General features: G+C 41.9%; 1 protein-coding gene across 19 annotated transcripts in view; it reads left to right on the forward strand.

Annotated features, from left to right (window-relative positions):
* DPYD (dihydropyrimidine dehydrogenase) overlaps positions 1-14356 on the forward strand; it is a 773239-nt gene that overhangs the window by 35927 nt on the left and 722956 nt on the right. For 6 of the 19 annotated variants that reach the window (XM_053242826.1, XM_053242825.1, XM_053242827.1 and 3 more), the window contains exon 1: positions 1618-1731. The exons of 5 other annotated variants lie outside the window; for them this stretch is intronic. Coding sequence is in view for 1 of the 14 variants with exons in the window: in XM_053242811.1 (XP_053098786.1) it covers positions 951-956 (6 nt within the window). In the remaining 13 variants the exon portion in view is untranslated. Of the gene's footprint in view, positions 1-935; positions 957-1617; positions 1732-14356 lie in introns of those variants that run through there. 8 more of the 19 variants (XM_053242816.1, XM_053242819.1, XM_053242822.1 and 5 more) reach the window with 6 other exon arrangements.

Raw genomic sequence — 14356 nt, forward strand, 5'->3', positions numbered from 1 at the left:
AATGATTTTAGCACATTGCCCCCAACATTCTGGGTACTCATTTTACCGACCTCAGAAGGATGGAAGGCTGAGTCAACCTTGAGCCCCTGGTCAGGATCGAACTTGTAACCTTCTGGTTACAGGGCGGCAGTTTTACCACTGCGCCACCAGGGGCTCCCTGAATGCAGGGAGACAACAATAGCTCTGTCCACACATTAAGCCCAGTACTTGTACAATCGGTGTATAGTGTATGCAGGTACAGATCTCTACATAGGTACAGTTATTTACCTTGTGCAGCTGAATTTATTTATTTATTTATTTAATAAATTTGTATACTGCCCACTACCGAGGTGTCTAGGTGGTTTACAGCATAAAACCAATCAAGAATTTTACAGTTAAAACACAATACCAGATTAAAATATCCATAAAACACCAAATAACTAAGAAGCTTGGCTGCAGAGATGTGTCTTCAGTTGTTTCCTACAGGGTGGATTTGATTTAAATCAAACTGATTTAAATCACGATTTAAATCACAATTTAAATCACTAGCAGGGTGGATAAAAATCAATGATTTTTTTTTAAAAAATCAAAAAAAATCTGATTTAAATCAAAAAAATCCAATTTTTTTATTTTTTTAAAAAAATCATTGATTTTTATCCACCGTGCTAGTGATTTAAATCGTGATTTAAATCGTGATTTAAATCAGTTTGATTTAAATCAAATCCACCCTGGTTTCCTAAAAGTCAACAGGGATGGAGCAGCTCTAATCTCAGCAGGAAGAGCATTCCACAGTCCCGGGGCAACCACAGAGAAGGCATGCCTTTGAGTTGCTATCAGACGAGCTGGTGTGGGTACAGCAGTACATCTCCTGACTGTACCAGGCATTTAAAGGACCTGTACCCAGGTTCACTTTTAAAATGAATGTGGGTATAGTCATTCACTCAAAAACGTACAAGTGTACAGACATCTGAATGCAGGTACAACATAATGTCTGAATAGGGCTGTAGTTGTTGGGCTGACTGAAATGCCACAGTCCCCACATATAGACTGCCATTAGTATTCCTGTGTGATGGTCCTGCACATGAAGCAATAAAGGGGCACCATGTGGATACTTCTGATCATGTGGAGAGCATTCACACTGGCACCATGCATTGCCAGTGGTTGTTGGGACTGGCGTCTCTGTAAAATTACAGGATAGCCATGTGGCAAGCAGTTCTGAGATGTTATGCTTGTTGCAGGAGAAGCATTTATGCCAACAAGCATAATATGAAAAGAAATCCCTTTCTGGAGGTCTCTTGGTGGAGGGTGTCATGTCTGAATAGGCTCCGAGACAAATATATTTTACCACTGCATGACATTCAAATAGCTTCCACATTTGTTGATTATCTTGGGAGTGGAGTTTTGTGTAAATGGGACCCTGTTCTTGGGACCTCGCCACCCTATAATGTCCATAGAATATTTCAGTATCTTGATTTAAAACGTTCAGGGGAAAATGAGCAGGTGTTGTTTGTTTAACCCTTCAGCAGCAGAGTTCAAAACAAAAGCCTCCCCCCTTCACAGTTGCCTAGCAACCTCCCTCCCCTTTATTAGCATACAGTTTAATTCCTTTTTAATACAGGACTAAGCCATGTTACATATTCTTGTTCAGCTCAGTGCAGGTTTGAGCAAGCGTTTGATTTGGCAAAAGGACAGAAAATGTGAGGGGAGAAACCAAATGGTTGGTTCTGAAAGGCATCCTCCCATGCTGAGCAGGTAGAATTGTCCACTGTTGCACGTTCATTCACTGTTGAGTTTTAGTTGAAAACTGTTTGTGATTCCTCCACATCTTTTTGCCAGTTGAGATACTCTGCACTGTACAGAGGTGGCATCCCATCCTAGGCCCCCCCGCCCCCGGATAGAAAATGTGAGCTACTGTGTGGAGAGGATCAGAAACATTTTATTGTTGGCTTGACTCATAGTTCATGAAACTGCCTTCTACAAGACAGATGAAGCAACTATTTGGGATAGCCTTGAATGATGTTTTTTTAAATTTTTTAAAAATAATCTCAATTGTATCATAGAAATCTGAAAGGAAAGGGGGTAGTAAAGGCCGACTGAGGACCTGCCAGGGCTGGTGCAAAAACGAGGCAGACTTCAGAAGAGTGAGGCTGCCTGAGGCACTTGCAGCTCTCAGTTAGCAAGAAGGCAGGCAAGGAGGAAAGCAAAGCATGTGGAGCTGCCTGAGGGTCTGTACTGACCAATTGGTTGGAGAGATGTAGGAGACTGAGCATGAATAAGCCGCACTGCCAAGCCAGCATGGTGGGGCTGCTCTGTTGGAAATAGGGATGTTGCCAAAATCCAGATGTAAATGGATTCCAGTATGGATTATGCAGGTCCAATTATCTTTTTCTTTCTTTCTGTAGCTGCAGGCATGCTTGCTGGAGATCCAAAAACCGTTCAGTCTCATTTCTGATGTGTGTTGGGTAAAATGAATGCGCATTCAGTACTCACATCAATGCACAGGTGCTTTCTGCAACTGCTGTAACTAGATCCAAGTGTGTGTAGCTGAAATAATCACATATTCTTCCCTCAGTTACATCTAGCCTCCATTTCCTCCCCTTCTTCTGTTGCTTCCCTGGTGTAGATGGCTAGATCTGTAAGTCCCTTGTAAAAGTTGACAGTTTACTGTGATAATTTTTGTTACAAGTTTTGAAATTGGAAGTACTGGTATGGTGGCTGTGTAATATTTTTTTTGGAGTTTTTCTGGGTGTTCTTGAGACGGTGCTGTGCACTGCAACTATGAAAGAACCATGCCTCAAATAAATATGATGTTTCCTGTTGTGGAATCGTGCCGTTACAGAAAGAAATCAGTCTAAATAACAAATTGGATAGCCAGCAGCTGGGTGAAAAATAATCCGGTTAAATCTGAATGCACATTGAATTGGTGGTGATGAGGTTACCCATCTGTGGTTCTGAAGGACTTGACCACATGAGTGACCAAAATAACTTATTGCAGGCAATGACTGCAGTTGATCATGTAGGGTTCTTTGCAGTCATGTGAAGGTCTTTCAAGTTGTTCATTGGTAGCCAAAATAATGTGGGCTTTCCTTTTGAGGAGAGTCTTTTGAACATAGCCCTAGATATCACATTGGTGGTAGCAAAGGAATAGTGCATAGCTTATTCATTCATTCATTCATTCATCATATTTCTATACCACCTGACATGTGCATCCCTAGGCAGTATACATAAGTTAAAATACTGTACAATGAATATAAAAACAGGACAAAATGATTAAAACGATGATATAAAACCAATTAAAATTAATTAAAAGCCTGAGAAAACAGATGTGTCTTAGGTCTTTTTAAAAACAGCCAGGGATGGAGAAACTCTGATTTTAACAGGGAATGCATTCCAAAGCCCTGGGGCAACCACAGAGAAGGCCCAGTCCTGAGTAGCCACCAAACAAGCTGCCATAACTGGACCTCCTCAGATGATCTTAATAGGCGAGAGGGTTTATGACAAAGGAGGTGCTCTTTTCATTTGCACTTCTCTGAAGGTTTGTTTACACCTTTCTAATGAACTCATAAAGGCATGCCATGCTGCTGAATTAAAAAAGAGCATGAAATAGCTTCCAAGTGTTGGTTCCAGTGTTCCCTCTAACAGAGATTCGTAGATGTTGCTGACTACAACTCCCATAATCCCCAGCCAAAGGCCATTGCAGTTGTAGTGAACATTGACTGGAAATCTGTTAGAGGGAACACTGGTTGATTCCCTTTGAAAGATGCTAAAAATATTGTGCTGCTACTTTTTATTGTGCAACTACATGTGCGTACTTGTTACAAACTTCCTAGTGATACTGCCTCATTCTGATAAGCAATAAGGGAAGGTATATATACCACCACTGCTTATTGTGGTATTGGTGGCACGTAGATCATATTAAATTTCCCATGCTGCTGTGCCACGTGTATATAAGTGACTTACGGCAATGTGCAACGTTTCAGCTTCTGATAAATGAGTTGGATGACCTGTTCATTGTCAGCAGGCGGCCAGGGGAAATAACAACCACTGTGAACAAGTGATTGTCTGCAGTGATGTAAGATTTCATCCTGTCATGACGATGCATGGTCAAATATGTGATAATGCTACATATGTACAAATGTAAATTAAAAAACAACAAAGTATTGTGGCACTTTAGACACCAACAGATTTATTGTTGCATAAGCTTCGTGGACTATAGTTCACTTGATCAGTTTCATGAAGTGTTATATCGGTTGGCAATTAGGGATATGTGAATATGAAAGACACACACACACACACACACTCACACTCTATGAAGAGAAAGAAGAAAATGGCCATGAAATGTAAGAGGTATAGTTTGTGACAATTCTATCTAAAGCTTATAAGTCTATAAGATTAATGTGCAATAGATTAACACAACAGTGCCTCTGGAAGTATAGAGAATTAGTGCATTTATTCATTCATTCTTTCATTCATATATACAGTGTTATCTTTAATTTTTTTTTCATCAGTGGGCAGAAAGAATTTTGTTCTGGGTGGCAGTATCAAGGCAGTGTGTTCACACCTGCATTCAGAGTGGGGCCTTCCTGATTCAACCTGAGTGGGATCTAAAATGAACTGAGCAGACATCCAAAAACTTGTGAGCATGCGCACTTGCACATGCCTTAGAGGGAACACTGCATACATACATTCATATATACATACATTTATAGCCCACTCTTCCTCTAAGAAGCTCAGAACAGTTAATATGATTATGTCTCTCCTCACAACAACTCTGTGAGATAGGCTAGGCTTAGAGATAAATGATTGGCCCTGAGACAGCCAGTGAGTTTCATGGCCAAATGGGCATTTTGAAGTTGGGTCTTCCCAGTCCTAATCCAGCACAGGGATTGTGCTGGATTCAGGGAGGCAACAGATCAGGCCCGTCTCTGCGTAGCCACCAGATAAGCTAGTGGCAACTGCAGATGAACCTCTCCAGATGATTTCAATGGGAGGTGGGGCTCATGGTGAAGAAGTTATCTTAAATACCTAGCACCTTAGCTTCATAGGTTATAACCAGCACCTTATATTTTGCCCAGCAACTTACTGGTAGCAGTGTAGCTCTTTTAGTACAGGAGTAATATGGTCTCTCCGAGATGACTCAGAGACCAACCTGGCTGCCGCATGCTATATCAGCTGCAGTTTCCAGACTACATACAAAGGCAGCCCCACATAGAGTGCATTGCACTAGTTAATGAGAGTATGGAATGCTCTCCCTGTTGAAATAAGAGCCTCCCCATCTCTGAAAACATTTTTAAAAGTCCCTAAGGACTCATTTTTTCACCCAAGCTTTTTAATTTGACTGTGGTTTTAAATTGTTTTAAGGTTTTCATTTTAATTCGTTTTATGTTATTGTAAACTGCTCAGAAATGGAAGTTTGTTGCAGTCTACACATTTGAGAAACAAACAAACTTACTGGGTCGTCTTAGGCAAACCTGTCTTCCTCAGCTGCCTCCTCCCCCACCCCCGCAGCCCTAACTGATCTTTAATAACACCTAGTTAATTCATAGGATTTTTATACAGGCAGAACTCGTTACTTGCAGGTCTTTCATTCCTCGCCTGTTACCGCGGGTAATGAAACTGCAAGTAACGAGGCATTATGTCTATGGAAAATGGCGGTGATGGTGGGGGAGTTTAGTTTCCAGAATGGAGGAAAAATACTTTAAAATAGAGAGAGAGAAAACCACCCCAGTGAATTAAAGCAAAATGTTTTACTGTACTGTGCTCCGCGGCATTATCTTGTGTCAAGAATAACCCTTAACTGGTGAAAAATTGTGGGGGGGGGAGTTTCCTTTAAAGAAATGTGCCACAAAGTGGTTCCCACAGACAAAATGGCAGCCAGAAGTGACCTCCACAGTCACTTCTTGCCCTCTAGGAGCCACAGGTATGTGGGCTTTAACCCTTTTGCATCCATGGATAATGAAAACGGGTGTCAATTAGACACCCGCGGATATATGAAACCACGGATGGTGAGTCTGTGAACAGAGAGGTTTACCTGGGCATACCAATATTATTTATAGATAATGCATATAACGTGCTTTGAGTACTTAGGAAGATATCTTTATAAATACAGAAGGCCCTTTTTATTCATGGAGATTCCGTTCCTGCCTATTTCTGCATATAACAAAACCGCAAATAAAGTTACCTTAACCCTATGGGGATTGGGGGGATTGGTTCCTAACAACACTGAAGTGAGCTGAAAATAATAAGAAAAACCAGAGGGGAGTGAAATAAGCACAGCACTTCGCTTTTCAGCTCTCTAGCAGTGGCCACCCCCCCATTCCGAATCCTCTGATTTTTGTTTTCTTGTGGGGAGGGTTTTTATTTTTTATTTTTGGCAGAAAAGAGCCACAAGTTGGTTCAGCACTACAAAATGGCAGCTGGAAATCATGTCAGGAGTCATTTCCGGCCACTCAAGAACCACAAATAGGTGAAAATAACTCTATTTTCACCCCACAAATAAATAAAGTAATTGGGTCCCTATGACCCAGGCACAGATGCATGAAATTGAGGGTGCCAGGACCGCAGATAATGAGGCCACCTGTATTAAGGATTATTTTGTATTGTAATGGGAAGCTTGATTAGATTCACAGATTCTCTGCCTGTCATATCTAGTGGAAAAAAGAGAGAATATACTAAAAAGCCCTTGCAGGTGTATATTTCTTGAGAAAGAGCTACCAGATTTCTATGCTGTATTTGTGAAAAGACTTGGGTGACTTTTTCCTGTGTTTGTTGCATAAAGGGATAAAATAAGAGTGATAGATTTTACACTGTGTGATGAATGCTGCTAATGGATGAAATTATCACTTCCTACCATTCAACTTTGAACTGTTCTTGGACATTCTGATTTGGCTTAATATTTTTTTTTACATTGCCAGCTAAAGTGTAAGAAGCTTTTGAATTGTTTTTGTGAGGCATGATAGTTCAATGCCTCTTAAAAATGTGGGATAGTGTATCTTCCATATACAATAGGTGAAAATGTTCTTGGAGCATTTGGTAGTTAACAATCATATTAATTGGTTTGGGGAAGGGTAAACAAACCTCTTCTGATCTGGGAAGAGTTGTGGTCAAATGCTTGATCTTAATAACTGCATGGACCAGTGGTTAAATGTATTAATATTCAATTGGTGGGGCAAGGTCATTCCAGAGAATTGAAGAGAAATGAAGGTGGAACTGGCAGCCAGAGAAAGCAAGAAATCTAGCTTACATAAAAGGAATAAGTTGGAGGACAAGAGAATCCAGAAAGACATTTACGCATCCATTCATTTTGACTTAGTTTTGGGGTAGCCTTTATTTATGGTCACTCTCTACCCGTCCCTCTCCCCAAGTACTCTGGTGTGCTTGGTCACTTGGGTTGAACTCTCTTTTTCATTGGGCTTGTCCTCGAGTCTGGACACCTTTCAGCTGGGGGAGGACATGGCAGTCTGGGGGATGTCAGGGTGGGAAGATCCAGCCCACCCCCCTCCACCATGGCCAGAAGAGACACCCTTGCTTTCATCTTCAGACTCAGAGGGCCTTTCTGAGAACCAGTCAAAGCCAGCACCTACAGAACAGAACACTCCCCCTGCAATTCCTGTAGGAGGGGGCAGAGCTAGAGACAGGATTGGAGAGCAGGGCTACAGTATATTGAAGTCTCTGTTGGGGCCAGACCGCTGCCGTAGCACCATCCTCCCATCCCTGGATAGATGCCCTACACTCCGCTTTTGGAACTTTCCAAGTGCTGGGCCTGGCCTGGGTTAGCCTTGGTCCTGTTCCCTTGTCATTTGCCTATGCAGATCCAGCCCCTTCTGCTGCACAACTTTCTTCTAAAACTTAGCTGCCTGGAATAGGATAGCTTTGGAGAACTAGACACATTGAGAGGAATTTGTGCTGCTGCATTCCTTTTTTGAAGAGAGAGAGATATACCGTATATGTTTATTCAGTCATTGACCAGCAAACATTTACAATAAAACAGTATGCATCTTACAAATAATAACAAAACCTGGCCATGCCAGAGCTTTTTTGAAGATGAAAAAATGCTATGCCTATCTCACAAAAGATTTGGGAGATGGGAGGGTCTTTCCTCTTCCAAAACTTGAAGCACTCTGGGAGAAGAAGTAGCACAAGTCCATTTTCACTACTTCCTCTTTTCTAAAACCTAGCACAAATGGAGAGACAGACTCGCTCTTCCACCAAATTTCCTGTACCTTAGAAGATTTGAGGGAAGGGATGGATCTTCTTTTTCATACCTGCCTTAGTTTGCCAGCAATTTGTGGAGAACTGAGGAGGAAATTGAATCTTGGTGCTTAGGGGTTTGCCAGATAGGCAGTTTCTGCTGGTAGCCAGCAACAGGATTTGTGGATTCCTGGTTTAGTTGTAACTGAAATGTCAGATGCCATGATACTAAAGTAGTAGTAGGAGACCAAGTGTCCAGAGTAGCCATTGGTCAGTGTGATGCTCAAGGCCATGTTGGGAAGATATAGCTAATATTTAGGCCTCAGGTTTGCTTATAGCAATGAGGGAAAACTAGCATAGGTGTGTCTGGTGATATTTATTAATGATTGCAACAATTGAACCCTTAGGGGCTATGGAAGGTCATATTTCGTTAGAGGGGCTTGCCTCACAGTTTGAGAGTGAGCCAAGGATATACTCCAGGATACACTGTATAAGTGATACAAACTTTAACTGTGTCTGCCACATAACACAGTTGCTTGCTGTAGAGTAGTGGTGCTTGCTTCATTATACTTGCTGTGGCTTAAGTGTGGCTTAAGCTGGTGGTGTTCTCTCTCTCCAGACCTGAGAGCATCTTTGCCCCAATGTAACATGGAAAAAGTTAAAGGATTATTTCTTGCAGTGTCGTGGATGGGGAAAGGGGTCAGTCCTCACTGGCATACAGTCCAAAGAGATTAGCAGGAGCTCGCTTAAGACCAGGCCCAGGTACTCTTAAGGAGTGTAAGCGAATTTTTTTACATAGTGTTTACATGTAATTTAAAAAGTGTTATTTATAACCGGCTTCATGCCTTAGGGAGGCAGCACAACCATTCTACAATATGGTATCCATGTTTCATTTGTATACTGTCTGTATTTGCCCTCTTCCTCTCTGTCTTCCTCTCTATTTTTTCCTGGGCTTTTAAAAAATCACCATTTGTCATCCTCCTTTCTGTTTCCTAAGCAACAAGAAATGGCCATGCTACTGATGCAACCCATTTAAGGTCAGGGTGCTACTGCTACCCAGTGGGAGGCCATGAGCTCCATCCTTATGGTCCACAGAAAGGGTGCAGAGCAGTCGAGAATATCTGTAATTCACCCTGCACCTCATTTTGAATTATGAATAATGAAATTATGTATGATTGAAACATGAATTGTGAACTTTGATTTGTACAACTAAAAAAAAGTTTATTAAGTAATCCACCAGATCCCAAGCAGTTTTCAAGTGGCCTGTGGGGGGGGGGAAAGAAAGAAATTGTGAATCTCTGGACTAAGCCATTCTGGCTGAATAGGCAGCAAATATTTGGAAAGTATTAAGGTCTTTCAAAAATCTCCATTTTAAGTGAATACCTGGATACTTTTCTGAAAAATGTTTAAACATTGTTCATTTTCCCCCTGCAAGACCTTGTGAGAAAGATCTTTTAAAATTTGCATGTATTTAAGGTGTTCTATGTATAATCCAATAGCCTCAATTTATGCTAATAAAACTGTTATACAAACCCCACCATCATGTAGATAATTTTTCCCCCTCTCATGCAGACATAGTCAGTCCTCATTTGTATTCATAAGGTTTATATCCTGTAATTGCTGAATATTGGAAAAACAAGGGAATTACCTTTTTGTTCCCCAGAGGCAGACTCTGTGCTTCATCACTGATCTATGGCACTTATGACATTTTGAGCGGAGTATATTCTGAGCTGTCCTACAGCTTGACGCCAAAGAATTTAGAATTACAACCTCATGGACCTGCAAAGAAAGGAAAATGAAGAACAATTAGAAATAAACATTGGCTGCAGCCTCTGCTTTTCTTCCATTTATTTGGAGCATTTTAATTTATTTTGCTCTCTGGCAGTTTCTGCTGTTGTGATTTGTTCAATATTCTTACAGGGCTTCATTAACTGATGTCTCTGAGTAGGCATATTTATTTTCTTACTCTCCCTTTCTTCACTTACTAAAATGCAAGTGGTATTTATAAAAAGTCTTACAGAAAAATAGCAAGCTCTGTGTATGCCTCAGCTCTCTGATCTCCTAAATATTATTATACTTTATAATACCTGTCTTTCTGAATTATTGGAGGCATGCTTTGTCCTTTTAAACCTGAAAAGTGTAAGAGTTTGGCCTAGTATAAGAGTTTGGCCTTTGGTTCTGCATTAGTTCCTGATCTGGGTGTCCCTGCTGATGGGAAGGGGGCAATCCTAGGTTAGAGAACCATGCAGAAATCCTATGGACCACCTCCTCTTTGTGTGGGTATGTTAGACTCTCAGGAGCCAATTATTTCCCCCCCTCATAGTAGTGTGTCCTGAGCTAGAGTTTAGTCATTACTGCCTTGCATGTAGTGACATGGTCCTTGCTGCCTCTACTAATGTGTTGTATGTTGTATGTGAGTATGGGGAGTGGCAAATAATAAACAAGTGTGTTTACCTTCAATGCTCATGTTGTTCCTACCAGAACTGGGGATCCCCCCCCCAAGCTGTGCAGAAAGGAGACTTGGCTATCTTTTCACTCCCTCCCCAACCCCAGAAACCTTTGATTCTGGGCCAGTTCCAACCAAGAGTGTGTGGGCCCTCTTTTAGTCCTGCTCCTTTGACACTAGCCTTTCCATCTTTTAGTCTTCCCCATCTCTTCCTATTTCTCTCCTAACTACATCAGTTCCTTCTTTGTCTCCTCCCCTTTGTCTGGCTAAGGGTGGGTTCAGATGAACTCAAGAAGCAGGGGCGGAGGCAAGAATCCCGTGTGAGGAGTGATGATCTGAACTGCCCCTCCACATGCTCTCCAAAATCCTGTTTAAACAGAGTTTTATAGAGTGAGTGGAGGGATGATTCAGACTGTGTCAGCACATCCTTTGGGGTGGGAGTATTCTTGTTCCTGCCCCATCCTCCTTGTGTGTAAATGAGGATAGTCCTCTGAATCCACCCTGAGTGGGGATACGATAAATAGATTTATAAAATTATATATGACGTGGGAAAAGTGAATAGAGTGTTTTCTTCCTCTCTCATAATACTAGACACCCAATGGAATTGATTGATGGACTTAGAATTCAGGAAAGGGGAAAAAGGCTTCTTCCCAAAGTGCATTTTGAATGTATGCAATTCACCATAGTAGTATGTGATGGTAGCCTCTGACTTAGGTGGCTTTACAAGGGAATTGCACAGATTCATGGTGGAGAGGTCTGTCACTGGCTATTATTCATAAGGGCTATGTGGAGCTTCTACCTTCTGCAAAACAGATAGTTTGAAGTGTGTGTGAAATATTCTCATATTTTTTGAAACTATATTAGGAACATTTGTCTCTTGAAAACCATGTGTATGGATTTCCTTGCAGGATGAGGAGAGGAGGCTGCTGGCAGACCCTTTTTCTCATCCCTTTTCAAAGGTTGCAGGAGTAGAATTAAAGTTCAAAAGGCTTACGTGAGCTCAAGAAGCTCTGCAGCCAACCCTTGCAGGCTTTAAAGGGAGCAGAGAGGCAAGGAGAGGGGGCTGCTGGCAAGTCTGACTTTGTGCCCCTTTCCAAGCCACCAAGGGTTGGATCAGGAGTTCCCCATCCTACCCTTGCAGACTTGGAAAGGGATGCATTGGAGGTGGGTTGGAGTGTGGGGGGAAATGGGATCATAATTTAGAGTGCAATAGAATGGTACTTTCTCATGGTCTGGACTTTGAGCACACTTGCCAAAAAGGTTGTCCATCATTAATGGCAAAGAACATTTTATCCAGCATCTTTGTCTAAGATAACTGAGTTGGGCATAGCGAGCAGTTCAGCCAGTGGAATGATCTTGGAGCAAAGTCCGAAGGGGAATGATTAATTGTTTTGCTGTTTTGAACTGAAATTACCTGTTGCCTTTTAAAGGTTGCTAGTAAGACAAAGGGCATTCTGTGTTTCATTTGCAGTTCCACTGAAACATCTCAATATTGTATTTAGTAATCTATCTCGGGTATGGGGGGCAGTGCTGTAGCTGGTTCTTGGAACTGAAAGGTCTATGGGGCAGTACATGGGGTGGGTGGGGGAGGGACAATGTTCCCTGTAACAAGGATTCCTAGATGTTGATGACTACAACTCACATCATTCCCAGCTGCTGTGTCCTTTGGCTGGGGATTATGGGAGTTGTAGTCAACAATCTTTGGGAATCCATGTTAAAGAGAACACTGGTGGTCGTGGTGTGTGTGTGTGTGTGTGTGTGTGTGTGTGTGTGTGTGTGTGTGTGAGTCATCCAGCACCTCAATACATCTCCATGTAATTTTATGTCTGTATGAATGTTGTGCTATATGCTGCACTTTTAAGGTGATGCCTGTTGCTGTCATTGCAGTGTTCAAGTTCTTTAATGTTACAGCCACAAGCCAAAACATCTGTCATTGCAGTGATGATTTGCTTTACAGGCTGGTATGGAATGCCAGCATTTAGGGAGTATCAGCCATTTGCAGTTCTGTGGTGGGACAGCTATTGGATCGTGTGTTGGGTGATATAAACTGGGGGTTAGTCTTAAAAACATGCTTCTAGAAATCTGCACGAGTTGGCAACCGCCCCCCCCCAAACCCTCCTGAAATGTGTTGCTGATTAAACTTAAAGCAGCAACAGGTTCAGTGCTAATTTGCCCTGTGATTGAAATCTTTAGATCATTAACTTTTTCACCAATGGATGCATGGCCAAGTCTGTGTTGGATCTGAATAAACATACACAACCTTTTTCAGGACAGGACCTTTAATCTCACTGCAGTTTGGATATTAGGTAACTGTTAGGGCTCCAAGGACGTAGCCCAAGGAAAGAAAAGCAGTGCATATTGATTCTATTGATTCTCACTTTCTTGAAATATTATGCTCTTAAAAAGAAAAAGAAACTGAAAAGTATGGGCCAGATAATTCTCATTTGGTACCTGAATGTACCATTCTATGTTTGGTGGGGAGGGTACGATCTGGTAAAATTTACAGTTTATGCAGCCGCAGCTGAACAGCAAATGACCATTATTTTTGCAAACTTGAAAGGTTGAATTAGAGGTTTTTTAAAAGCTAAACCATTTGGAAAACGTATTTTTATTCATACTTATGCTATATTTTCATTGCACTGGCATAGCTGTAATTTGTGTCCATATTATGTTTACGGTAAGCTGCTGCTTCTCTCTACTAGATACAAGGTTGCTTCAGATGGTGATATTCTAAACCTGGAGTAGGCAACCTTGGCACTCCAGCTGTTGTTCAGTACAACTCCCATCATCTGCAGATGCAGTTTATTGGCAACCTTGGCACTCCAGCTGTTGGTACAACTCTCATCATCTGCAGACACAATTTATCGTGGCTGGGGATAATGAGAGTTGTAGTTCAAGAATAGCTGGAGAGCCATGTTTGCCTCTCCCTGGTCTAAACCATGGTTTAGATCAGGAGTGGGAAGACTTGATCCACCAGCTATTGAACTGCAACTCCCATCATCTCCAGGCACAATTGCGGCTGGGGTGATGGGAGTTGTTGTTCAACAATAGATGGAAGGCCATGTTTGCCTACCCCTGGTTTAGATTGTAAATGTGTGATGGTGAGCCTTCGACTAGAATGTTCCCCTCCTGGTTGGTATGAACTAAGTACAGTTTGAATAAACCAGTTTCCTGAGTTTGGATGTGTGGGAAATTGTGGCTCATTTAGAACTGAAAGTGGAAACTCAATCTCATCCCCTCTTGCGTGAGGGTGGAAGAGAGGTCCCAGTTAGCTGCTTTCCCAGGGCAGATCAATTCACCATCAGTTCTTTGTTTCCCTACCCCGATAAAACTGTTTTAGAAATAGTCAGCAGGAAGGCCAGATCTGGATCCGTAGTACTACTTACTGCATTTTAATTAAGCTGCAGTCAAACGTTTGCCTATATATATATACAAACACACCACTTTGAGAACTGTTGAAAAGCAATATATAAATATTCATAGTTGTAGTAGTTTCACTCACTGTGGGAGAAATGTTTTCAAATGATTACGGAATCTGATAGGGGAGTGAGTGCAGAACCGGTTAAAATCGAACTTGGTACGATTCAAACCAGACCGTTCAAGCTTGAACCATACCATCCCCACAAAAGGGGGGCAGGGTCCGAGTTAGAACTGAACCCGCCCGGTTCGACCGGTCCGGGCTGCTTATACGATTCCCCTTTACAAGCATGGGGGATCCCTAGTGACTAAATTTGGATTGAG

The sequence above is a fragment of the Hemicordylus capensis genome, chromosome 4 (genome assembly GCF_027244095.1).
Source record: "Hemicordylus capensis ecotype Gifberg chromosome 4, rHemCap1.1.pri, whole genome shotgun sequence".
NCBI classification, from domain to species: domain Eukaryota; kingdom Metazoa; phylum Chordata; class Lepidosauria; order Squamata; family Cordylidae; genus Hemicordylus; species Hemicordylus capensis.